This window comes from Lutra lutra, chromosome 10 (assembly GCF_902655055.1).
Source record: "Lutra lutra chromosome 10, mLutLut1.2, whole genome shotgun sequence".
Taxonomy (NCBI): Eukaryota; Metazoa; Chordata; class Mammalia; order Carnivora; family Mustelidae; genus Lutra; species Lutra lutra.
In genome coordinates this window covers 111378660-111403139 of record NC_062287.1, presented here as the reverse complement: position 1 = coordinate 111403139, position 24480 = coordinate 111378660, and the positions used below count along the sequence as shown (strand labels likewise).

The 24480-nt window shown below is 53.4% G+C and overlaps 1 protein-coding gene and 1 long non-coding RNA gene across 5 annotated transcripts in view; one reads left to right on the top strand and one right to left on the bottom strand.

Annotated features, from left to right (window-relative positions):
* The first annotated feature begins 844 nt into the window (after positions 1-844).
* LOC125079338 (uncharacterized) lies at positions 845-3136 on the top strand. The gene is made up of 2 exons (XR_007121092.1): positions 845-1227; positions 2589-3136. It is a non-coding gene; the product is annotated as an uncharacterized LOC125079338 (long non-coding RNA).
* Positions 3137-5164: 2028 nt separating this feature from the next.
* PPFIA1 (PTPRF interacting protein alpha 1) overlaps positions 5165-24480 on the bottom strand; it is an 83893-nt gene continuing 64577 nt past the window's right edge. The window contains exons 21-31 of one of the 4 annotated variants that reach the window (XM_047690812.1): positions 21838-21919; positions 21546-21746; positions 19907-19969; positions 19384-19410; positions 14456-14631; positions 14278-14375; positions 12098-12273; positions 11356-11424; positions 10219-10381; positions 7924-7994; positions 5165-6504 (exon numbers count right to left, since the gene is read on the bottom strand). In XM_047690812.1, coding sequence (XP_047546768.1) covers positions 7936-7994; positions 10219-10381; positions 11356-11424; positions 12098-12273; positions 14278-14375; positions 14456-14631; positions 19384-19410; positions 19907-19969; positions 21546-21746; positions 21838-21919 — 1114 coding nt within the window. In that variant the 3' untranslated portion in view covers positions 5165-6504; positions 7924-7935. The remainder of the gene's footprint in view (positions 6505-7923; positions 7995-10218; positions 10382-11355; positions 11425-12097; positions 12274-14277; positions 14376-14455; positions 14632-19383; positions 19411-19906; positions 19970-21545; positions 21747-21837; positions 21920-24480) is intronic. The other 3 variants (XM_047690809.1, XM_047690810.1, XM_047690811.1) reach the window with 3 other exon arrangements.

The window sequence follows — 24480 nt, the reverse complement described above, 5'->3', positions numbered from 1 at the left end:
GTTACCCAGGGGCGCCTGGGTGGCTCAGTGGGTTAAAGCCTCTGTCTTCCACTCAGGTCATGATCTCAGGGTCCTGGGATCGAGCCCCGCATCAGGCTCTCTGCTCAGCAGGGAGCCTGCTTCCCCCCCTCTCTCTCTGCGTGCCTCTCTGACTACTTGTGATCTCTGCTTGTCAAATAAATAAAAATCTTAAAAAAAAAAAAACACCAGGTTATCCACAAAATAATTGATCTCTTATTCTCTCTGTTCCAGGGACAATAGTGATAGCATGGAGGACCCAGGTGGGTCATACGGGGGTTGGGGGGGGCGGTTTGCAGCTGAAGCTTACCGTTGAGACCTCCAGGAACCACGCTCTGTGCCTCTTTGCAAGGGGACTGGCCTGGTGTCTGGGTCTCTGTCCCAGAAAAGTGTGGAGGGAGTGGCTTACAAACAATAGAAACTTCCTTTCCCAGAGCTCTAGAGGCTGGAAGTCTGAGGTCAGGGCACCCGCAGAAGTGGTGTCAGGGGAGAGCCGGCTTTCTCATTCACAGATGGCCACCTTCCCAGGGGGCCCTCTCGGACCCCTTTACAAGAGCAGTGGCATGAGGTCCCCCCCGCCCACAGGACCTGAGCACCTCCCAAAGTTGCCGCCACCAAACACCATCACATCGTGCATTAGGTTCAGTATATGAGTTTCAGGGGGACACAGCGTGCCATCCGCAAGGGCGACCTAGCGTGTCTCCCGTCCAGAGACGGATGGAGTCTGTGTCTCTAGCCTCTTGCGTCCCGCCTGGGCTTGGGACTTGTTCTTGTCAGCATAAGGGCCGGAAACAACGTGGTATGAGTCCTGTGGACAGCGTTCGTTTCGGATCTTGCATTTCGGAGCTGGAGGAAGCCCTGCAATGACGCACCCCGGTGGGGGGTGAGCGGGCCACGTGAGCAGGAACACGGGTCCCCCCGACCTGCAGGCCGCATGAGCCCATGGCCCCCGGCACATGGGGGCATCCGGGAGAGACCAGCCAAGGGGCCACTCGGGTTGACAATCCAGCAAATCAAGAGAAACAGTAAATCGTTTCTTTACCATGAAGCTCTGGGCGGGGGTGGGGGGGACTTTTACAAGGCGGCAGGGAAGAATCCACGGCAGATGGAGGTCTCCGGGAGGGTTGGACGAAGACCGCATACAAACAGGAGGTCGCAGAACATGTGACAGTCTATGTGGGACACGAGGTTCTAGTCATCTGCTGCCGTGTAAGGCGGCACCCCACAAGTTCACGAGAAAAACCAACCCTCCATGCTGGCACGTCGGGGATGGTGAGTTTGGATAGGGTGCAGGGCAATGGCTCATGTCCTTTCTGGTGGAGCCTTGGCTGGACTGGCTCAGACGCTCCGCCGAATGTCTGGGAACTTGGTTCTCCCTGTTGTCATGCCTTTTCTCCGGCCTGTCGTCGGGGACCGGGCTGTCCAGTGTGGTTCCCTCACTTAGGAGCCGGGCACATACCGGGGGATGGGAGGAACCTCTGGGGTCTCAACGTCCACGGCGCCAACGTGGGGCTCGCTTGGGCTCCCTTACAGCGTGGGGGTTGGTCTCTGGGCAGTTGGACGTCTACTTGGGAGCTGGTTTCTAGAAGGCTTCTGATGGCCTCACTGCAGTGGTCCCCGAATGTCCCCTCTGCACATTCCCATGGTCAACCAGTGGCCCAGGCTTAAGGCAGGGGGGATTAGACTCCACCCCAGATGGGAGTTGTCGCAAAAGACCTGTGGCCCATCGCAACGAGGACACACTTCTCCAAGTCTGATGTGTTGCCGCTCCCAGGACGCATCCCGCCTTCACCTGCATCAACCCAGATGCCCCTTCGCCAGTGTGATCTCACAGCCAGTCCCAGGCGCCATTTCGTCCATAAACCCTGGGGAGCACAGTGGTACCCCGTGCCCAGCGTGCTATAAGGCCAGCAGTCCACGTGGCCGGCAGTAAATGATGCTAAATCCCCATCCCCCTCAAAGAGATGCCAGTAGTAGGTGAATCCTGACAGGTGAGCCGGGAGCCCACACTAAGCACGTGTTTCTTAGGGGAAAGGCGGGAGGAGAGAAGCAGGGGCGGCCGCACGCGGGCAGGGAGGGGGAGCAAGGACGGCGGCCGCTGCTGTTTTCCTTGGAATTGAAGGGGCACCTGGGTGGCTCCGTGGGTTAAGCATCTGCCTTGGGCTCGGGGCATGATCCCAACATCCTGTGTTGGGCTCCCGACTCGGCGGGGAGCCTGCTTCTGCCTCGGCCCTTCCCTCTGCTTGTGCTCTCTGTCAAAAAAAAAAAAAATTTCTTCTAAACAAAAAAGAGGGGCACCTGGCTGGTCCATTGGTGGAGTGTGTGACTCGCCGATCTCAGGGTCATGAGTTCAAGCCCCACGTGGGGTGTAGAGATTGCTTAAAATCGTGAAAGAATAAAACATTGAACAGAAAAGGGGTGATGGCGAACGAATGATTCAGAGCCCTTCAGCCCCGTAGCTTGTGTGATGTCACAAGTCCTCGGCGACACCGCTTTTGTTCAATTAAAAAAAATTCAATTTTCTTTACTTTTAATTTAAAAATTTAAAAATTGCTTTTGTTTAACTTTAGGAGATCATGCTGGCTGTGGAACTGAAGCCAGGAAGCCACGGGCTGGCGGCCGCCCCTCACGGCGGGGGGAGAACTGTGTTCTGTTGCCTTCCGTGGAAGAGGGCCGGCGAGGCCCATTGAAAGTAATGCAAGATGGGCCCCCCTCGGGCCCGGCCGCGGGACAGCGGGCACATGGGGGAAATCAGGACCCCCCTGCACAGCTCCATCTGCACTGGGGCACCCCGAAATCTGTCCAGGGGTGCCCCCTCAACCATGTGGCTGCCACCCGCAGCCTCCACTGCAGGACCCTGGCGCCCAGGCGGGCGCTGCCTCTTCCCACCAGCAGGCGGGACTGTTAGCTGTGGTCACGGTCTCCCCGGCACCTCCAAGTGGCTGTCCTGAGCAGGCCCTCCACCATAACCTCCAGGGGGTTATTGGAATAGCTTTTTAATAGAGCAGAGTCCCCCCAGGCCCCCAGCCCGGCAGTCACCAGTCTGTGGTCAGGCGATACTCGGCACACTCAAGTTCAAAGGTCAACCACAAGTAAATCTGTCTTTGTGCCAGAGGTGCCCCTTCATGATTTTGTGTCCTCTGCTCTCCCCTGGCCAGACCCTGGGCTGCTCCCTCCCCGAATCTCGGCTCAGCAGCTCCCTGCTCCCTGCTCTCGGCTCTCCATACCCTCTCCATACCCGGAGACAGTTCTGTTCGCTGGGAGGGTGGGGCCCGTCCTCCCTACCCTGATGTCGCCATTAGAAATGTCCCGCAGTGAGGCGGGCTGACCAGTGGGCCCCCCAGCAGACCTCCTCTGTCCAGGCCTCCGGAACCTGTGAGTGGGGCTTCACCTGGAAAAGGGGTCTTTGTCGATGCAGCTACGTGAGGGAGCTTGAGCCCGTCCTGGACCCCCAGGGAGGGCCCCTGACAGGTGTTCTTACGGGAGGCAGAAGGTACGAGAGGCCGGGAAGACGGCGTGGAGCTGGAGAGCCCCGTCCACCTGCACACAGGACAGAGTTAGCACGTTGTGAGGACTAGAACCCAAACCCACGGTGCTTCAGAACACAGGATGCAAAACAAGAAGGAGGGCTTAGGCCCAGCAGCGGGGAGGGCAGGAGCAGGAGCTCCTCCGTGGGAGCACGTGGGGCCAAGGGATGACAGACGAGCCCTGGGACATCCGTGTGGGAAGCGCAGACTGCAGACAGGCAGCCAGTGGGCCTTCTCAGAGCCACGGAACGTCCCAGACACCTGCTTACAGCTCTCTTTCTCAACGGACGTTTGCTTTTTAGGCATAAATGGAATCGGCAAGTGAAATCTTTTTTTTTTTAATTTCACTTATTTGTTTGACAGAGATCACAAGTAGGCAGAGAGGCAGGCAGAGAGAGAGGGGGAAGCAGACTCCCTGCTGAGGAGAGCGCCTGATGCGGGGCTGGATTCCAGGACCCTGAGATCATGACCTGAGCCGAAAGCAGAGGCTTTAACCCACTGAGCCGCCCAGGCGCCCGGCCAGTGGAATCTTAACAAAACAGCAGCACCTTAATGAATCTATGATGAGTTGGGTTTGTTTCCAGAAACTTTCAGATGCCCAAGGCTTGCCTGGCTGTGGTCAGCGACAAGGCAATGTGAGATTTTTTTTTTTTAATTTATTTGACAGAGATCACAAGTAGGCAGAGAAGCAGGCAGAGAGAGGAGGAAGCAGGCTCCCCGCTAAGCAGAGAGCCTGATGCGGGGCCCGATCCCAGGACCTTGAGACCATGACCTGAGCTGAAGGCAGAGGCTTTAACCCACTGAGCCGCCCAGGCGCCCCGGGAATGTGAGATTAAAGGCGCAAGGAGGCGCGGCACCGTTCCAGGTCTCACACTTAACGCTGCGAACTAGGAAATGCAGAGAACGAGGCTTCCCCTGAATTCCATTAAGATCAGCCGGCCCGGTTCTAACAGGACGACACAGGAGAACCCAGCTGTGCCCTGACGGAACCGAGAACAGCTGGATTCACTCAAGGGAGTGAAGGGAGACACGGCTCGTTCAGAGCAGCAGCCCGTCCGCTCTGCGGGGGCAGGCAGAGCAGGACGGTGAGAACCAAGCCGCCTTCGCAGGGCCCGACACGCAGGGCGCACGGTGGGTAGTGTGCCCGCCTCCCCACCCCAATGGGGATCCGGTCTCCGGCATGGGGAGGGGGTACCATCAGAGTCAGCTAGCCTAACCGCCCCCTCCCCTCTGCCCTGCACCGCGCAGGTTCCCAGGGGCCACGAGAAGTGTAAGGACGCAGCCCTGGGTACCGTCTCTGGTCACATGAGGACAGCAGCGGGAGAGGAAAGCCCAGGCAGACGACGGCCCGGAGATGAGAAAACAGTGGTGAGCATGCACGCTTGCACATGCACACGCTCCCTGGCCTCGTTGGGGCCCTGGAGGGGGGCCAGGGAGATGTGAGTCTCTGTGCCTCCGGGACCCAGGGCACAAACACCGGGTCCCCTCTGGGTGACACCCCGAGCCTGCACATGCACCCTTGGACAGTTTGGGTCTCCGAGCTGCTCTGCACACTAGACCCCCCGCACCACCGCGGGCCCCCAGGGGACGCGCACAGTGAGTCGGCGATGCCCGGTGGCTGGTTGTCAGTGTTCTTTATTGGCAGTGGAAAACGCTTCAGTACTGTATTGAAAGACAGCAATAAATAATACTGTGATAAAAATAGCTCCAAAGTAGACTGTACAGACTTTGTTACATAGTCAGGAAGTTCACAAAAGATTAATAGAAAAACAGAGTGGTAACAGTGAATTGTACGAGTAAATGAAAAGCAGAAACCAAATGTAGAAAGACATGCCATTTCCAGCGCTGTCAGCGGCATAATAAATAACGCGCCGTGGTCAGACACATTTCTGGCTGGCTTTTTAATATGCCGAGGAGAAAGGAAGAGTTAACATTTGCTCCTTATACAATCCAAAAGGGCTATCTCATCAAAGTCTAAAAATGTACGACTAGGTCCATTCTTTAAACATGTTTACAAACAAATGTAAAAAGATGATTTACATAAGAACAGTAAGGCCTTGTTAGAGTTGCACAACATTATTTCCAGGACGGCGCCCTCCTCCCCTGCGGGCACCCAGCTGGGGGGGGGCAGTGCTTCCTGACTGGTCCTCTGAGAGTCCTCGCCAGCGAGCTCCACACCAGGAGGGTGGCCCAGGGCCCCCCCCCCGGCCCTCAGGGTCCTCAGCCTGCTCCGAGCCCCCCCCGGGGGGCGAGGCTCTAAAGAGTCCAGGGGTCCTAAGAGATTCCCATAGTGTTCCGATAATCTTTCCAGTCCAACTTTTCAGAAGCTGATATTTAACACCAGATAGTTTAAATCTGTTCAGGCTGTGGAATAAAGCATTTCTTGCTAGAAAAAGTAGAGTTAAGGTCAGTCATTAAAATACAACAGTTGCTTGAAATCGAGTCTGCTTCTTTCCAAAATGACTGTTGTGGAGCCGGGTTCCGGGTGATAGCACACGTTGTGTCATGATGACTTTACAAGCGTGGAAAAATCCTGTCAGGGTTTACTAATAACAAATGAAGCAATGGTAATTACAATAAATGCACAATTTACAAAAGCCCTAGATTTGTCCTTACGATTTATACATACAAGCAGTACAGTACATTCATCTGGAAGACTAAAATTAGATAAAAGAACATGAATTGATTTGAAAGGATATTTATAGCCTGGATATACATGAAAAAGTCAGTAACTATGTAAATGAAGTCATAAGTTTACATAAATATAAGAAACATTAAATTCTAAAATATTTTCTCTATGGTATTCATGAATTTTTCGCTAATTAAAAACTCTGTAATAAAATATCTCACGGTCCATATAACAAGTATTAACAGATTAAAGATTCCATTGAACTTTAAAATGTAGTCTTTGTTGGATTCAAAATGCTGCATAATCATCTGTAGAAGTAGTGTGGGTAAACTGGAAAACAAAAACAGACAAAAGAGTCAGCCTTTTCATCATCATTATTATTAACATGTAACGTGTTATTTGTTTCAGGGGAAGAATCAGCCTTAAGACAAGCCACGTGAGCAGCGGCTTCCGGGCCGGCAGGTCCCAGCGCGCCTCCCCTCCTGCCACTGGGGCTTCAGCCCCTCTGAGAAGTTAGAGAAAACATCGAGCTTTTTGCTTGTCAATGAGAATTCATTTTGGCCTACGTCTAAAAGTTACCAATTTTAAAAAAGGATGAAAAAACAGAATTTTGAAAAGGTTTTATTTTTAAGTAACTCTACACCCAACGTGGGGCTCGAACTCAAGCCTGAGACCCAGAGCCGCACGCCCCTCAGACTGAGCCAGCAGGAGCCCCAGCAACCACACCTCCTGGCTGAGGGAGCAAACCCAAGTAAGAGCGAGCAAAGCCACCCCCAACCCCAGGGCCCCCAGAGCAGGGGCAGGAGGCCGGGCTCCTGGGCCTGCACCAGAAATTTCAATCCACAAACTCAGCCCCTCTCGGGGCAACACACTTGGCTTTTTGTTTCTTTGTGGTATTTTTTAGACCAGCCTCTTAGGGCGCCCGGGGGGCTCAGTCGGTGGGGCGTCTGACTCCTGGTTTGGGCTCAGATCGGGCCCTCGGGGTCGTGAGATCGAGCTCCGCATCAGGCGCCGCACGCAGCGCTGAGGCCGGGAGAGGCTCGTGCACGCGGCCCCTCCCCCACCGCTCACACGCGTGTGCACACGCGCTCCCCGCGCTCTCTCAAACCGGTCTTTATTTTTTTTTTTTTTAAGATTTTATTTATTTATTTGAGAGAGAGACAGTGAGAGAGAGCATGAGCGAGGAAAAGGTCACAGAGAGAAGCAGACTCCCCGTGGAGCCGGGAGCCCGATGCGGGACTCGATCCCGGGACTCCAGGATCATGACCTGAGCCGAAGGCAGTCGTCCAACCGACTGAGCCACCCAGGCGTCCCTCAAACCGGTCTTTAAAGCAAACCCCAGTCTCTCAGTGGAGACGCTCTCAGCGCCGCACGGTGGGGCTGCCTCACGAAGCTTCAAACTTGGGGCCTGTTTCACTCAGGACCGTGTGTCTCCAGGGGCTGGAGGCGGCGGCCTGGGGGGTGACGGCAGGTGCAGGCGGCCACCCAGGCGCCAGAGACTTGCTGGGGACAGCCCGCCAAGGGCCGGGTTCCCTCTCCTGTGCTGTCCTGCCTCTCCCCGCCCTGCACCCCCAGGAAGACAGGAGCTGACACCGGAGCCAGCCAGGACAGAAATGAGATACCCCATCTCGCTCGCGGACCCAGGACACGGCGGCCTGTGTGTGCGGCGCGCACGGTGGGCGCAGGGGCTCGTGCGCACACTCCTGAGCAGGGCCTGAGCTCCTGGGGCCGCCTCTCCCGGCTACTCACCCGCAGGAGGCGTCAGCAGGAGTAAGTCCTGACCGTGGCGGAGTCCAGCCTCTGCGGTCCTGACACGCCGCCTGCTCCGACGGCCGCGAGGGGAGGCGTGCAAACACAGCATGCGGTTAGTCTCAGAGCGGCGCGCACACACACGCACGCACACGCACATTCACGCCCATAGCAGCGCCTACGGAGGGGCTCCCAGGGGACCTCCGAGCAGGACTGGAGGAGCCGGAGGAGGGGAACTGAGTCACCAAGTGGCCTTGTCCCCCCACCCCCTGAGCAGCCGGGGGGCCCTGGGGCAGCAGGTGACAGGAGAGCAATTCTGCCACACTCCTCTGCATTAGTAACAATCATGAACACGGTGACTTCATCTCTCCTTAAAGCCTCCAGATTTATAGACTTTTCTGGACTTTCCTTTCAGCCCTAAGTACCCATCTGTCCAGGGAGAGTGGGAGGTGAACAGCCCGGCAGCAAGCTGAGCGTTCCCAGGCCGCTGCAGGGTCCCCAGGGCCCGTCCCGAGGCCCGCTCTGGCCGTCTGGCCAAGAAGGACGGCCTTGCCCTCCCAGCAGCAGGTGCGGGACCGCGCTCAGGAAACCCAAGCCCAGCGCCCCCTCCTGCGGCAGCCGCGGGCGCGCCTCAGGTGCTCTGTGCTATCAAGAGCCCCCGCGTGGCTGGGCGGGCCGCGGGCAGTCCCCAGCCCCAGCCCCGTCTCCCACAGGCGGCCCAGGAGCCCTGTTACTGACGTCTGCCCTGGGGCCGGGAAGCACATGCCGGGAGCTGGGGCGCCGGGCCCCCAGCACCCCACATTTCAGAAGCCAGGACGCCCACGGGACCCCAGTTACGCCTCCGTGGCTACGTGGGCAAGGGTCCCCTCCCGGGGCTGTGCTCCCTGCGCCTTTCTCCAGGCTCATGTTTCGTTCACCCGAGCTGCGATCCAAACGTCGCTAACGTTTCTAACAAGCCAGATGCGATTTGTGAAGCGAAGCTGCGAGGAAAGCAGGAGAGCAGGCCGACTGCCCCAGAAGCCGAAGGCTAAGTGACCACTACAACCTAGAGAAATCATCTACAGGCTTCTTGAAGAAAAATGCTATTTTCTTCAAAAGGCTGGGTTTTTCCCTCGTTAAGCATGCTGCTGAAGCCTGGTGAAGAGATGCAGTGTTTTAAATGAAAACACCACCCGGTAAGCCTCCCTCACTCAAAGCTCAGCGAAGGCTTTCTGGAAACTGCTTTCCTCGGGGCTGTACGTGGGCAGTGAGAGCAGAACTCGCAGCCCTCGGCACAGGCAGAGCGAGGGGTAGGGGAACCGGAATACCGCGCTGTGTGTCTACACCCGCGCCCTTCCCTGCAGTTGCCCAGCCCGTCCACCAAGCATCACATGGGCTGACGGGTCGGGGCACGCCAGACACTCGCCAACCGCTTCCCGTGAAGGACTCGCTGCCACAAGCCATCAGTGAGGAAGACGCTAGCAACAACCACTCTGCAGATGGGGACACTGAGGCAGAGGGCTCAAGGTCATGTGCCTCGCACGGGGCAGAGCCCGATTCCAGCCCAGGCCGGGGAGTCTGGGCCTCCCTCTTGTCACTTAGTGGGACAGGGTCAGAGCGGAGCCGTCCCTCTGCAGGCCACAGCCACGTCCTCACTAGCAGAGGGACCGTCGGGGGACCATCACCATGTGACACGACGACGTTCCAGCCAGAGTACCGACAGGACCGGCCGTGCCCTGTGAGGACCTCCCGGGGTCCCCCGCTCCCTGTGCCGCCTCCTATTACAACATGTCACGACCCTGGCAAGTGCGAGCATGGACGGAGGTGGAGACTGCGCTGATGACAACGGACTAGTCACTCTCCCCCGCAGAGACAAGTCCCAGGGGTGAAGGACACGGTGGGAAAGCTCCTGCCGTTCAGGGCAGAGCCCCCGGGCCACACGGACAAGTCTCTGCACGCACAGACGTTGGTCCCACACTCTGAGGACACACGCGCCGCTCAGCTTCCTCAGTCGGGAGAACGTGCTACTGTTCGACCAGGTGTGATCAGAAAACGCGTCTGTGTCTGAACTTTCTAGACAGCCGTGAGGGTCAATTTTAGAGCACGTGTACGCTCTGCCTATGCAGAAGCTCCGAGTTCTGCTCTCGCGGTCCACATATAGCCCCGAGGAAAGCACTTTCCAGAAAGCCTTCCCTGAGCTTGCACGCAACCGCAGCCACACGCCCCAAACTCCCAGCTCGGACCGCTGTTAGTGCCCCCGCCAGAAAGCGGCTTGTGCTGCCGGCCGTGGCCGGGGGAGCGTGCGGCGTCACGTACCATCCAGCTGCATCTTCTTTGGCTGCACAGAGGGCGAGGACAGAGAAGTGACCCGGAAGTTTGCGGGGAGAGTCTCTGCTGACCCAGCAGCTAAGCCACGAACGTCCTTTGGTCTAAACTTTTTCCTCCAGGAAGGTGCCCTCCTAAAGCTTTTATCGTCATCCTGGTAAATTAAAAGGCAGAGAGCAGGACTGCTTTTAAAATAAAGGACTAAATGCGCAGTAAAGTCACCATCCCTTTAAAATGTCCTTGTCACGGCATTTTTGTTCACGTGTATCTAACCCCATTCTTGAGAACCGTCGGACTTCGTGCCCAGACTGGGAACTTCCGGGAGCAAAAGGGAGCAGGGCCGCCCTCATGCTGGGACCCCAGGTGGGCACAAATCAGGACAGTCCTGGGCCTCCGGGGGTGTGCCTATCTGCCACGTGTCGCTCCTTCTCCAGCAAAGATCACCTTCTAGCTCGGTAAGATACTACGTTTTTGTCTTCAAAACAGTTTTCAGGCTGGGACAGGCCAGCGGGTCAGGTGTTCTGTTCCCACCACACTCAAGTGCTCGCACAGCGATGAAGACAGTAACACGTCGTGGTGTGGGAGCACACGAGTCATGGTCTCGTGTGATGAAACATGAACGTGTCCTGTGTTTCCAAATAAACTTCTGAAACCTTCCACCAGAGCGCAAGGGGCCCTGGCTGGGGTAGGTATCCAGCTGTCCCAAAACACAGCTCAGACTCTCTTCCTAGACTGCAACCAATGCTTTCTGATGCAAAACACATTTCTGAAGAGTATCAAAAGTTAAATAGCAAAAATTAAACACCTCCCCATCTTAGTGAAAATACTGCTTTCGTATTAGTTCATTTGTTAATAAATTAAGAGCAAAGCTTAGCTCGTAAAGTAAAACCATCTCCACATTTGCAAGAGTCAACAAACTACTCAGTGCCTACAAATACGCGAATTTATGTTGGTTTCTTTATATTTACAGATTTTACTTTCAGGTTATCTCTGTACCTAACGTGGGGCACAAGCCCGCAACCCTCAGACCGAGAGGCCCGCACGCCACCGAGCTCAGCCGGAAGGGCCCCCCCAAACATGAAATTTACATTTAATGCAAATTTAAAAATCATGAGGCTGAAAACTTACTTCATCGAACCTTCTGTCAGTCCCCATGACCAGAAGGTTGTTAAACTCTCTCTCCAAGACAGCGCGAGCCTGAAATCACAACAGAACAACGTCCCCAAACTCCCGTCAGCCTCATCTGGAGGATGTCCGCGTACCACGGCTGCTTTTAAACGGAGAATTTAAAAAAGAAACCAACAATAACTCAAGGGGTGAAGGCCTGGAACCACCCAGTGTACTTTAAGTCAGCAGTTTTAACGGGGAGTCATTTACGGGCCCTGGGAGGTGGGCATCCGCGGGCTCCCGGGACACCAGGTAACAAGTGTGCCGTGCGGGCTGCTGCTGGAGGGGAGGTTGAGGGACTGGGCAAGTACAACATTGTGTAGACAAATAAAACCATTCCCGATTCTCCAATGAGCCCATGGGTCAAAAAGGAGGACACAGGGAAATGAGAAAGTTCCCGAGACCTCTGTCCGGTGGCATACTTGAGTGAGAGTGTCCCTCTCCTTGGCCGGTCTACGAGTAGCCAGTGTGGACACGGGTCTCCTGGACACCATCTACTCCAGGACTCCTGCGTGCCCCAGGCCTGGGAAGGGCAGGCAGACTCGAGGAGCAGCTAGGGAGCACTGTGCGCTCTGAGCCAGCACGTGGCAGACGAGGCAGGGGGAGAGAGGAAGGGCTGGCCGGGGGTGGGGGGGGGGGTGTTTGGCTCAAAGGTGGAGTGCAGCGGTGGCTGGAGGGGAGGGTGTGGGCGCCGCCGCGTCACCTGCGTGTTCTGTGTTGGGATCTGCAGCAGGAGCGCCAGGGCGTTGGCATCAAAGGTCTCGTCCAAGGCCATCAGCGCGCCGTGGACGCCGCTCTCGATGAGGTTGTTGGCGTACTCTTTAAGGCCGATCGACAGGATCCAGCGAATCACTCGATCGTTGCTCCAAACCAGCACATCTGCAGACAAGTGAAAACAAGGCTCCAGGCGCCGCAGGAAGCTCTTTTCCCGCGTCCGCCCCGCAACACATGATCAAGACACCCCTGCAGGCCCCAAGCCTCCAGCGTCTGACACGAGATATGAGCCAAACGGGCCCAGGGGCACGGCCAGGTGGGCGCAGGGAGGGCTTCTGCTGCACTCGCACGCTGCTGTCCCGGCCTGTGGCTTGTCCGGTGGAGACCGTCCTACTGAAACTCACTCTGACTCGACCTGGGGGCAAGGAACTTACTACACACACCGAGTTTCTAGGGAATAGAAAGCGACGGGGGCCCAGGCTTCAGAAACCAATAGGACACACCAAGAATCCGAACACCCACTAGGTAGACACGTGCTTGCCCTACAGACCCCGGATCTTCTGAAATACTGTCCTCCCATCAGAGGCGGGGGCCGCGGGCACTGTGGCTGGGCAGCTTGTGAATTCGACACAAACCCCTCTTAATCTCAAAGACTTTTTAATTGTTGCATTTTAAGAACAGAGAACCTGGAAGATATTCTCCAGCATATTAGAAACTGTGGGGGAAGATCTTCTATTTATGCAAAGTAATAAACTATCACTTTTGCTCTAGCAGAGATCTAAGAATAGCCACCCTGTAAAAAAAAATACACCCAGAAGATCACCAGTTCCTTTCAAAGACTGCTGCCATCAACTGTGAAAAGATTTAAGATGGAAATACAAAACAAATGAAACAGATTTACATATCTCATCTCCCACCTCCTTTTCTAGATAAAAGGACAGATATACACACACAGGCACAGCGGGTAAAATATTTAGAGGTCATAACTGTATTTATATGTTAAATGCATTGTATTGCATTGCGTGTGTTTAGAAGAGAGATTACAAATGTTAGCTAAAGGTTTTTCCTGTGATTCGCAGTAACTCAATCATGGCCAGACTAGCCTTCAAATGGGCCACCTCCCCAACCATATCATTGTCTTTAACTTCTGTCTTACTAAAGACACCGGACGAAAACCGCACTTCCGGGGACTGCGGTAGTAAGGATCACATAAATCAACTCCATGCTTAGAGCTGGTCAACACGGCTCACCTGCTATTACCATTCTTAGTGATTCCTTTATACTGAAGATTGGCGGAGCCTTTACTTGGGAGCTTAATCGTTACGACCTTATTTCCAAGCAAACTACACTGCTCACCGAGAGGTGCCCTGGGTGGGCAGCTCCCCAGCAGAGGAGAGCACCTGCCGCCTCCCAGCTGGGCACTCTTGTCCCCGTAACACCACTCGGCCTATTTTCTACTCGAAATGCCTCTGCCCACGGCCCGGCCCCAAGAAGAGGCTCTCCATCCCGTCTTTAGGGCTGACTACCATGGAAACCCCACACTGCTCCCTCAGCCACGGGAGCAGAGCCACGCTGTTCTTCTCTTCTGGGCCGATCAGGCCCTGGCTAGACAGCAGTGCTCGTCACGCCTCCACCAAGCAGCACGCAGCACGGGCCTGTTCGCCTCTGTTGCTATCTGGCCTCACATAGCAGCATTTCTGGACTAAGGAGGACATGTGTCCTCACAACGGGAGAGGTCTGAGGTCACAGGAAAAATGCTCACCTTGAGACCCGGACCTTACAAACTGATGTGAGCACAAGGCAACAGGCACAGAGGAGGGTCTTAGAGGTGCCCAGTCACCCCTCCTTTCTCTGTAATGATGCCGGACTAGCCTTCTCCACTTAAAGCCTTTCCTTATTTTTTTAATTGCTTATTTTATTTATTTTTAATCTCTTTTTAAAGTTTTGTTTTTGAGTAATCTCTACACCCATCGTGGGGCTTGAACACACAACCCCGAGATCAAGAGTCGCACGCTCCGCTGACGGAACCGGCTGGGTGCCCCTTGTAATTTTTTAACTTATTTTTCATTTTTTTTTCTTCCTGTTTTTGTTTTTAAATAGGCAGTCACCAGGCTGTTAGCACCGTGGGAAGCAGCAGTACCCCACATCCCCAACACACGATATACTAGCCTTTTATTTCATTCTGGCTTTCTTCTCTTTTCTTCTCCAGTTCTTTCCGGTCATAATTTAATCTCCGCAGGCACATGATTCCACACTGGAAACTGTTTCTATTGGGGGAAAAAAAAAGTGAGCCGTGGCCGCGGTGCGAGCTCCTGGAGCTAAGGGGCAGGACTCCCCGCGGGCCCACCTGTGGAGGCTGTCCACCATCTTCAGCTGCCCCCGCAGGTCCTTCTTGGTCAGGTGGTCCAGCATGCGCGCGTCCACCAGGCACTCCATGAAGTAGCTGCGGTACTGCGCCAGGCCCAGGCTGGGCAACCACTCGTTGCCGATCCACTCGTGGTTCATGTCCCCATAGGCCAGGGTCTGGTTGCAATAATTAAGCACATCAGTTCAGAAGAAAAGTCCCGGAAGAGGTCATAAGGGTCATTCAAATAATCTTTAAATTGGATTTCCAATCTGTTACAGATTCTCAAAGGCTAAACTGATAACATTGTTTTTTATAATTTCAGAATAACTTGATCTCCTATTTACTCTTAAATTGCTAGTAACATTTTGTACAAAAGAAATTATACCCTGAAAAGTCTATGACTTGTGCTAATGAATTTAACATATTTACCAAAGTACAATAAAATGGTGACAGTTGCATGCTGTCTCTCTGAGCTAGTCTTCATGTATAATGATACAATGACAAAGAACGATCACGGCTCATGAACAAGTTTGAAGGATCAATCCAAGTCTACTCAGTAAAAATCTCTCTGGCTGGCTTTCATTTTATTTTTAACACTTTGCTTTCTGTATTTCTTTAATAAAATAGGTTAATTTCAAAATCAACTTTAAAAAAGTGAACTAAAAGATTGAAAGAAGAGAGGAACATGGTAAGGTTGAAGGAGAGACAGGAGACACCCCCTCACCTCGCCACCTAAATTGGTAACTAAGACCCTGAGCCAAATGACCGGCTCACGCTGACAGAGAAGTCCAGAAGCAGCAGTTGTCACCTAACCCAACCAACATGAGAGGCCATTCCAAACAGCAGCACACGCAGAACATTCTCCAACACAGAATAATCGCCATGTGTTCGGAGAGACTGCAATCATACCAAGTACATTTCCTCTGACCTCAAGTGAATTACATGAGGAATCCATAATAAAAAGACATCTAGAAAAGTCTCAAATATTTGGAATTAGCAGACTTCCAAATAACCCATGTGTCAAAAGAAGAAATCACAAGGGAAACGGGAAAATATTTTGAACTAAATGAAAGTGAACATGCAAGGAACACCTGGTTGGCCTTGGTCAGTGGAGTGTGTGACCTGATGTCGGGGTTGTGAGTTCAAGCCCCACACTGGGTAAATATAAAATGAAGAAGGTAAAACCGGGATCTTCATAAACATCACTGAGAGTGATTGAGAAGAAAGATATAAAACACCAACATCAAGAATGAAAGAGGGGGCATCAGTATAGACCCTACAGACACTGAAATGGTAATATGGGAAAACTGTGGACAGCTATAAGAAACCTGGATAAAACAGCCAAATTTCATGAAAGACATATCTATGAGAGCCACTCAGTAAGAAACAGGTGACCTGTACCTGAACGTGAACTTGTAGCTATAGACCACACACACACACACACACACGCACACACTATGCCCATACACTCGATCTCTACTCTAAATGCCTTCACTGGTGAACTCTACCAAACATTTATGAAAAAAGTACCAATTCTACACAAACTATTATAAAAATATGAAGAAGGAATACCTAACTCATTCTACAAGAGCGGCATTATCCTGACACTAAAATACACCAGACACATTTCAAGGAAACTACAGACCAATGAATATCCCTCACAGACACAGATGCAAATGTTTGTTAACAAAATGTTAGCAAAACAAATCAGTAATAAATTAAAAGAATAAAGATAGATAGATAAAGTGGGGTTTATCCCAGGAACATAAGTTGGACCAATATTTGAAAAAATCAGAGAAATTCACCGTATCAAAGGACTAACATGAAGAACCACAGAAATGTGAGAAAGGTGTGTGATCAAATCATCACTCATTCACGGAAACCTCTGCAACCCAGGTTTGGACGACAACTGCCTCAACTTGACAAAGGCTTCTAAAAAAATACAGAGAGGTCAGTACACTCAGTGGTGAAAGACTGAATGTATCTTCCCTACATTCAGGAACAAAGTTAAGGATGTCTACTCCCACCACTTTCACTCAACACTGTACTAGAACTCTCAGCCACTGTGATAAGGCAAGAAAGAGAAATCAAAAACATATGGGTTGGAAAAGAAATAAAACTGTCTTCTTTGCAGATGACTTGATGAGCAGTATTAGAAAAATACAGAGCAGGGGCGCCTGGGTGGCTCAGTGGGTTAAAGCCTCTGCCTTTAGCCCCGGTCATGATCCCGGGGTCCTGGGATTGAGCCCCGCATTGGGTTCTCTGCTCAGCGGGGAGCCTGCTTCCCCTTCTCTCTCTGCCTGCCTCTCTGCCTACTTGTGATCTCTGTCAAATAAATAAAATCTTTAAAAAAAAAAAAGAAAAATACAGAGCAGGGGTCCCTGGGTGGCTCAGTGGGTTAAGCCTCTGCCTTCAGCTCGGGTCATGATCTCAGGGTCCTGGGATCGAGCCCCGCATTGGGCTCTCTGCTTAGCAGGGAGCCTGCTTCCTCCTCTCTCTCTGCCTGCCTCTCTGCCTACTTGTGATCTGTCAGATAAATAAATAAAATCTTAAAAAAAAAAAAAAAGAAAAATACAGAGCAGCTATCTGAACTAAAGTGAGTTTAACCAAGTTGCAGGATACAAGGTCAATATATGAAAGTGAACTGTATTTCTAAATACTAGAAATGAGCTAGAAATGGAGATTTTTAAAAAACTACAATGTGATCAAAACTCACGAAATCCTTTGGAATAAATGTAACAGGCTATGTGCAAGATTTGTGCCACAAAAAAGAAACTGATACATCGTAAGTATCCGCATACATCAGACGAAGGTACTGGGTGTTCTTCAGTCCTAGAAGACTGAGTGACCATCACAATTCTGTAGTGCCTACGGAATCCTTGGAAATGGTAACTCTCAACTACCACGGTGTCCCGGCTTGAAAATACAGCCTCTAATCTATTATTTACACCAAACAAGCTAAAAGAAACTAGTCAAATTACAACAGGAATGCTCAAATTCAGTAGAAAAAAACCTGTTTCACTACTGTCTCTAAATAACCATGAGCGAGAAAACCAGTAAACATTTTTGGAAAGTTGTCACAGTGTCATGCTTTTTCAGACCTGAGTTTTAGAGTGTGAATACTCCTCACTGCTTTCTTGCCTCTGTTTACATATTCCTAATTGGACACAAAATGCAAAAAAATTTCTAAACAGACAATTCCATGGGAGCAGAGCCCTCCTTAACGTTCACTCATTCCTCTAGCTCCACTTCTTCAGTGGTCCATGACATGAGCTCCCGGGGGAACGGGGCTCAAAGCCAGGGCGACCCACACCTCCCGGGCTGCGGTCACGTGTGCTGAAGAAGCAGGTGACAGGGATCTCTCTCGTGGTCAGGGACCACCTGGGCTCGAGAGACTGCCCCGGCACGGGCTCTGTGTTTTCCAGCCCTGACATGACCACAAATACGGTTCAGCTTTGTAACCTCTGTAAAACGTGAGGGACGATGGCAGCTGTCACCAGCAAGCAGCTCAGTTTCGCACAGACAGCACATTGATGCTACTTGCTAAGTGAAGGCATCGACGACGTGACCACACCTTGGGTGTTTTCCTGCCCTGGGTGCCAAGGGCATCTCAGACTGCCCCTGGGCTTTGGAGCTGGTGACTATGTAACAGCCTGCGGAGGGCGCACTGTACGACTTCTGCCCTTGGTGGCAGGTGGCAGGTGCACCCAGGACGCCTCTTCGTCCTCCTCCCATCTAGATGAGGGATGGAGCGGAAACCGTCCTTGTTTACGTGAAGACTGACGCTGGCTAATTCTGGCGTCACTGGCATGGCCCATCCTTGCTTATGTTTCCACTGCAAAGAGCAAACGTTCAGCTGGTTTAACTCACAAGTCATGCCCCAGTACAGAGAATCGCATACCGAGGTGCTGTCAAAGTCCTTCTAACGAAAAACACTGACGTTTAAGCAATTACGAAATGCACCCTTTTTAATTCACTCATGGTCACTGCTGGCCCTGTGAAGGGACGCTGCGTGGGCTAAATGATTAATGAGGATACTCATCGGGGTAGCGGCACAGAGCGCCTGACTCAAACGGCAGGAGAGGGAGCGCACGGAGTACAATAGCCACTCTCCTCTTCTTTTTAAAAAGGTAACATCGGCTTGATTTTAGGAGCACAACTAGAGGAAAACAGGTGTTTCAACCACCAACTGGAAATGAGGAAAATTCAGATTTAGGATTAGTTTGACTTTTTTCAGATATACCAGCATCCTTTTGAGATCCTGGAACATGACACCGTTAGTAAGAGCCCTGGGAAGAACCGCCCAGCCGCGTCCTCGCAGCCTCCGGTGTGGTGCTATGACGGAAGAGCAAGTCGGGCAGCAACAGTGCTAGAATCCCAGGCGGGGAACCACTGCTTTTACTCAAGCTGTCTCAGATCAGGGTCGCCGGACAATCGCGACAGAGATTTACGTGAGCCGAAGAACCAGAAAGCTGAAAATCCGAATGCACGTTTTACAGGGAGAGGCTTGATTTCTGAGAATCCCACAAGTGAGACAGCCTCTTGACCAGCACAGCAGCAGGACAGCCCAGAGCAGCACCCTGAGACACAGACAGGCGGGGACGGTCCCCGTGCCAAGTCTCATGCTGGGCACGCACCCCAGGGGCTGCTGAAGCCGCGGCACCCCGTCCGCGAGCCGCGTGCTAAACGAAGTCATCTAGGTTACAGAGTGAACCACCACGGTGCCACATGGGAAAGGTTCAAATTTGTCCATGAGACGTACTCTTTAAACCTATGCTTCGCTCTGACTAACGCTTCTAAGTCATCAACAATATTCCGCACAAATTACGATGTTAAAAATGTCAAGAAAAGTCAATTACAAGCTTTCACACTCCAGCTCTTTTGCTGCGGTACATATAGTGAAGAGGATATTATAGAGAGTCTCCAACCTGAGCCCAGCTTCCCTCCTCATCCTCCTGGTGTTACGAGGTTAGGAATGCAAAAGAACAGAACTATTAGTATTGGTGAGCTTGGTGACACAGGCGCATCGACGCTGTAGGGAAGGTGTGGGTGACGTGAGAGGAAAAGTTAAAAAAAATCAAAGCATCATGCAAAACTCATGCAAAACCAACAATTTTGATTTCTCATGCAAAGAGCCAATTTCCCACGGCAAGCACCTCCATATAAGGAGAAAACTAGGGCCAGAACATGAAGACCGAGCGCCAAACTGAGGTCTCTCCTTAAAGGAGGCAGGAATTACATCTAAAGACAGCGAGTCTACTAATTTTAAGTTCCTGAAAAAAAATCTAAAATAGAATTCCATTTCACATATTTAACTAATACCTAGTGGAAATACTTATCGGAACAATTTAATGTGAAATGACAGTTTTGTTTCCCAAAGAAAAGCCAAGAACCGTGCCATTCTTAGGTGGGGAGCACTGAGGGGAGGGCAAGCTCGGGGCTGTGACTGACCGTTTGTGGCGTGGCTGTGAGCGTTTCCATCTCTTCATGCGTTAACCAGACATTTCCCGTGGTCTAGGGTGACCCCAGTGACCAACCACATCCAGGGCAAGGGAGCAGTGACAAAGAGGAAAGGTGGCAGACACGTAAGCCTCGGGCAGGTAAGAGGAGCAGGCAGAGGCCAAGGCCATTCCCCTCGCCTTCTCCTCTTAGGTGCCCGCGTGGAACACGACAGAGCGGAACAACACGCTCTCCCCGTCCGTGAAGACTAACCACACTGTGTTGTACCGACACTGAGTTGTCAGTGACCGGAGCACAGCCTACCGTTCCCCGAGCTTCGTCTGCCAGGCCTCCCGCCTGAGGCGTGTCAACTATGACAACGGTACATTCTGCACTTCTGAAAATTGTGCATCTCAACTAAGTCTCACTCGATACATCCACTGTCTCACCCAAAGCACAACTGAGAGCCCGGTCTCCAGGTCTAGCTTTGGACTGTGGGACAATGGTCCCCAGCACGTGCTCCACAGTGACTGGGCCACATGGACGGGACAACTCGTCTGGGGAACCTGGGAGACAGGGCCCAGGGCTGAGTGCGTCAAACGGCATGTCCCAGGACTTCAAGGAGCCAAAATACTGGCCCCCCTGAAGCGCCACAGCAGACCCGAGGCCCGTCAAAGCGCCGTGCCGGCCGCCAGGCCCCTCCGGAGCGGGCCATAGCCCGTCTCATGGTGTGTCCCTGCCCGAGGGGGCTCGTCATCCCTGTGCACTGCCTCCGTCCGTGAGCAAGCGGCCTTCACTGGGCAGTTCACAGACTCTGGGAAAACCTCCCTACACCTTCGTTTCTAGAAAGGGCACTCTAACTGGAAACAAGTGGCCACGGGGACCCGGTCAGATGCTGTGACAGAGCATCCCTGGCACGAAGCTCTCGGGGCCTCACGGAGGGGCACAGACTGACAGTTCATTCTGACTCGACCCCTAAGAGACAAGAGAAAACCTGCCAGCTGCAGCCTCTTCTGGTGCAAGGCGAGCGCCAGCCCCGAATTGGGCGCTAAGCTGCTGCGCGGGGAAGTCCGTCCGCGAGGCTCCGCTGTCTCCCGTCGGGTTTCCCCGCAGAGCCGACCAAGAGCCGAGCGGACGTGGAGAACCCGCACTTCACAGACGGGGGTGGCTGCTCTGTGCCCCAGCAGCCGTCCGGGTTTTCGTTAGAGGAGTGCTGCCCACGCCATGAGGAAGACCCTCCAGTAGGACGCTCGCGGGCTTCCCATGGGGAGAAGCGCGCGAGCAGACAAGGCTCGGCGTGCACCTGCACACTCACGGGCTGCTGTGAGCCCAGAGCGGGCCGGTAAAAAAGGGGTCACAGGGCACATGGGGAATCGAAGCTCTCTCCCCTTCACTTTTGGTCAATTTATATTGAATTAGAGATAGTTACTCTCCTACGCTTTTAAAAAAATTCCTATTTCTGTATGGGAAAGCACAGCAGCCAAGTGCGGTGAGAACGTTCCGTGAAGGACCCGTGAGCCACCCACCCGTCACCCGTTAGAAATTGCTGTGTTTGGGGAATGCTAAGCCTTTAAGTCGGAACACGGGGTCCGTCTGTCGGAGCTGGAGAGGCCACAGAAACAGCGGGGCTGCCCCGTCTACAGACACGTACCGTTCTCGAGGTGGGAGGGGCTGACGGACTGGTCAGGGACATGATCTCCTGGATGGCCAGCCGCAGCTTGAGCCGGTGCAGCGGGTTGCTGATGCCGATCTCCCGCTGGATCTCCGTGTCCGACAGCGCGGACATGATGGCGCCGCTCTTCACGTTGGCTCTGCAGGCGGCCACGTACCAGGCCGGCATCCCGACCCACAGCTGGAGGCGAGACGCGTTCGGGCCACAACGTCAGGCAGGGCGCACGGTCGCGCAGGGAAAGGGCTCCACCCCGGATAAAGGGAAGCCGTACCTCCAGCCAAACCACGACGGTCGGTCCGTCCCACTGTGCGAAAGGCAAACCCTGTCTCCGGGCTTCCTCGAGCAATTCGTGCCTGCGAATGACAAGAGACCCGGCATGAGAGCCTCGGCGCGCACGCACCAGCTGCGCCGAGGCATCCGCAAGTATCCCCTGGCCACCTCCTGCGGAACGAAGACTTCCCGCCAGCGCTAGCAATGCCAGCAGTCCTCGGGTCCAAGGGAGGACAGTCAAGGGAATACCTGAATAACGAGGAAAACTGGGTAGGAGAGGAAGCTAGAGCCGGGTCGGAGCCCAGGATCCTCTGGGAGGGCCCAAGGGCTCGGCAGGGACAGCATCACAGAGTCTCACGAGGGAACGGTCGCATGTGGCCCGTAAGTCACTTCTTCCGGTCTATCCTGCTGTTTAGGCTCACCGGGTGCTGTAGGTTAAGGCGCCGGGTAACCCTGGGGTTTCGCCCGCAGGCTTCGCACCCAGAAAGTTGAAATCCCGAGCACGTGTACCGGCACACACAGGGCAGACTGTGAGACTCCGGGAGCGTCAGGAGCCACGGCCCCGTGTCCCCAACCGTGCCTTGCCTTTCCTAGCATCTTTACTAAGGGCTGTCTACTGATAACCTAGTTATGTAAGAGGCAACACAGCAATCTTTACCAATCTTATCTTACTTTTTTTGTGTTGTGTACTTCCAAGGCTTTCTGAAAGACACAGATTCTTCCTAAAAATGAAAAGCCTTGCAGAGGAGGTAGGGCTGGCCTGGGGCAGTTTACCCCACGTGCCTGCTCAGCCGGAGGCATTTTCAGTCCCTAGGTCACTTTCAGTATTATTTTTCTTCAATAATTTCTGCAGTCCACATCAGTGAATCATTTCTAAAGATACAGACGGGCTCCTCGATATATTTAGTAGTATTAAACTTTCCCTGAGACTGTGAAATCCATGTAAAATTAAAGCTCAAAACGTTTCACATAAAATCTCAAGTACATGTTCAACCCGCAGTCAACCGCGCGTCTCCTTGGAGTAACAGGTACTGTAATTCTGCAGGAATGATCACACCAGACAACGCAACAGATCTTTTTTTTCTTTCTTTAAAGTAAGCTCTGTGCCCAGCGTGGGGCTCCCTCGAACTCACCACCCAATCAAGAGTCACATGCTCCACGGACTGAGCCAGCCAGGGTCCCCAGAAGGCAACAAATCTTAATAGCATGGGGGGGTGTGGGGGGGTGGGGAACGGCAAACTTTTCTCATTAGAATGAGCAAAGCTATTCATCAAAGAAGAAATGCAGGCCTCCCGGGCTGGGGTCACCCTGCCACACAGAGTCTCCCTAAAGAGGTCGGGGTGGGCCAGTTAGCAATGTGCTCAGTTAAATGCTGATTTCCGTGTCCTAAGGACAAATCCTCACAGACCGCGGCTGTATTTTACGTGAACTCTTACAGAAGCCGAGCGAGCCCTACAGGCAACACGGGCAGGTCCTTGGCCGACCGGCGGGCTTTCAGATGCCCGCATGCTCATGAAACCCATGGGACAGTGAACGCACCAGGGTACTTGGCCACACTTTGTCTTTTAATACGAAACAGATACTCGGAGCACCTGGATAGGTCAGTTGGTGGAGCGTGCGACTCTGGGTCTCAGGGTGGTGACTTCAAGCCCCACACCGGACGAGGAGTCTCTTTCGGAAAAAAAATCAGAAATAGATATTCGTTGTCAACAAGGACTATAGGGTTAAAAACGGTCCGTGAATCCCATGAGCTGGAGGATGGCGCACATGACTCTGACTTTGCCAGCACCTTCGTCCTAACAGCGGCCATTTGTGCAGGGAAAGCCCTTTCCAGCACGGACGTGCTTCCAGCTCAGCCCCATGGTCTTGCTCAGACTGTGACGAGGCAGGGCAGACAGGAGCCTGCAGCAAAGGGACGCAGAGGCCAGCAGGAAGGTGGGGCTCCTGCCGGGTGGCTAGGCCAGGCCTCCCCATCACAGCCCAGCCCAGAAGACTAAACTCCAACAAGACCCAGGGGGAACACTTGCGTCCCGTCCTTCTTGCAGGGGTGACTGCTCCCCCACCACGTGAAGCAGGCCTCCCGCCTGCACGAGGAGGACACGGAGCCCCCAGACGCTGCGCTGCCAGGAAGTGCACGCCAGGACGCCTGGGCCAGCTCCACCACCACCTGCCACACACCTCGGTGAGCAGGCGCAGCCCTGCCCTGCCAGCCCTAGGAGCTGTGCTTCTCTCACGGGCCACCGAGAACGGCCTACCGCCCACTGTGCACACTGCCCATCTCCGTCCTTTGTGGCCGTGTGGACCCTACGGACTTGCCCGTTTACCCAGACGGCCACTCTGTTAAGCAGCAGAACCAGCTGGTGTTCTCCTCCTTTATGGCAACTACAAGGATAAACACGATCGGTAAGATTCGACTGGAAGGAAACGAGGGATCTTATACAGGTCAATTTCCCAGAACCTGAAACTCTTCTGCCCCGAGTTCCGGAGCCTCAAACACAACACTGGAGGAGGTGGGACTCCGGAGTGACCGGTGCTTCTCCGCACCGGACTCTGCTGAAGACACCGGCTTACGAGCCCGTCTCCTGGAGCAGGGAGAAGGCGCGTCTGGCTTCTGCTGTCAGTTCCTTCCTAAGCCTTCCGACGC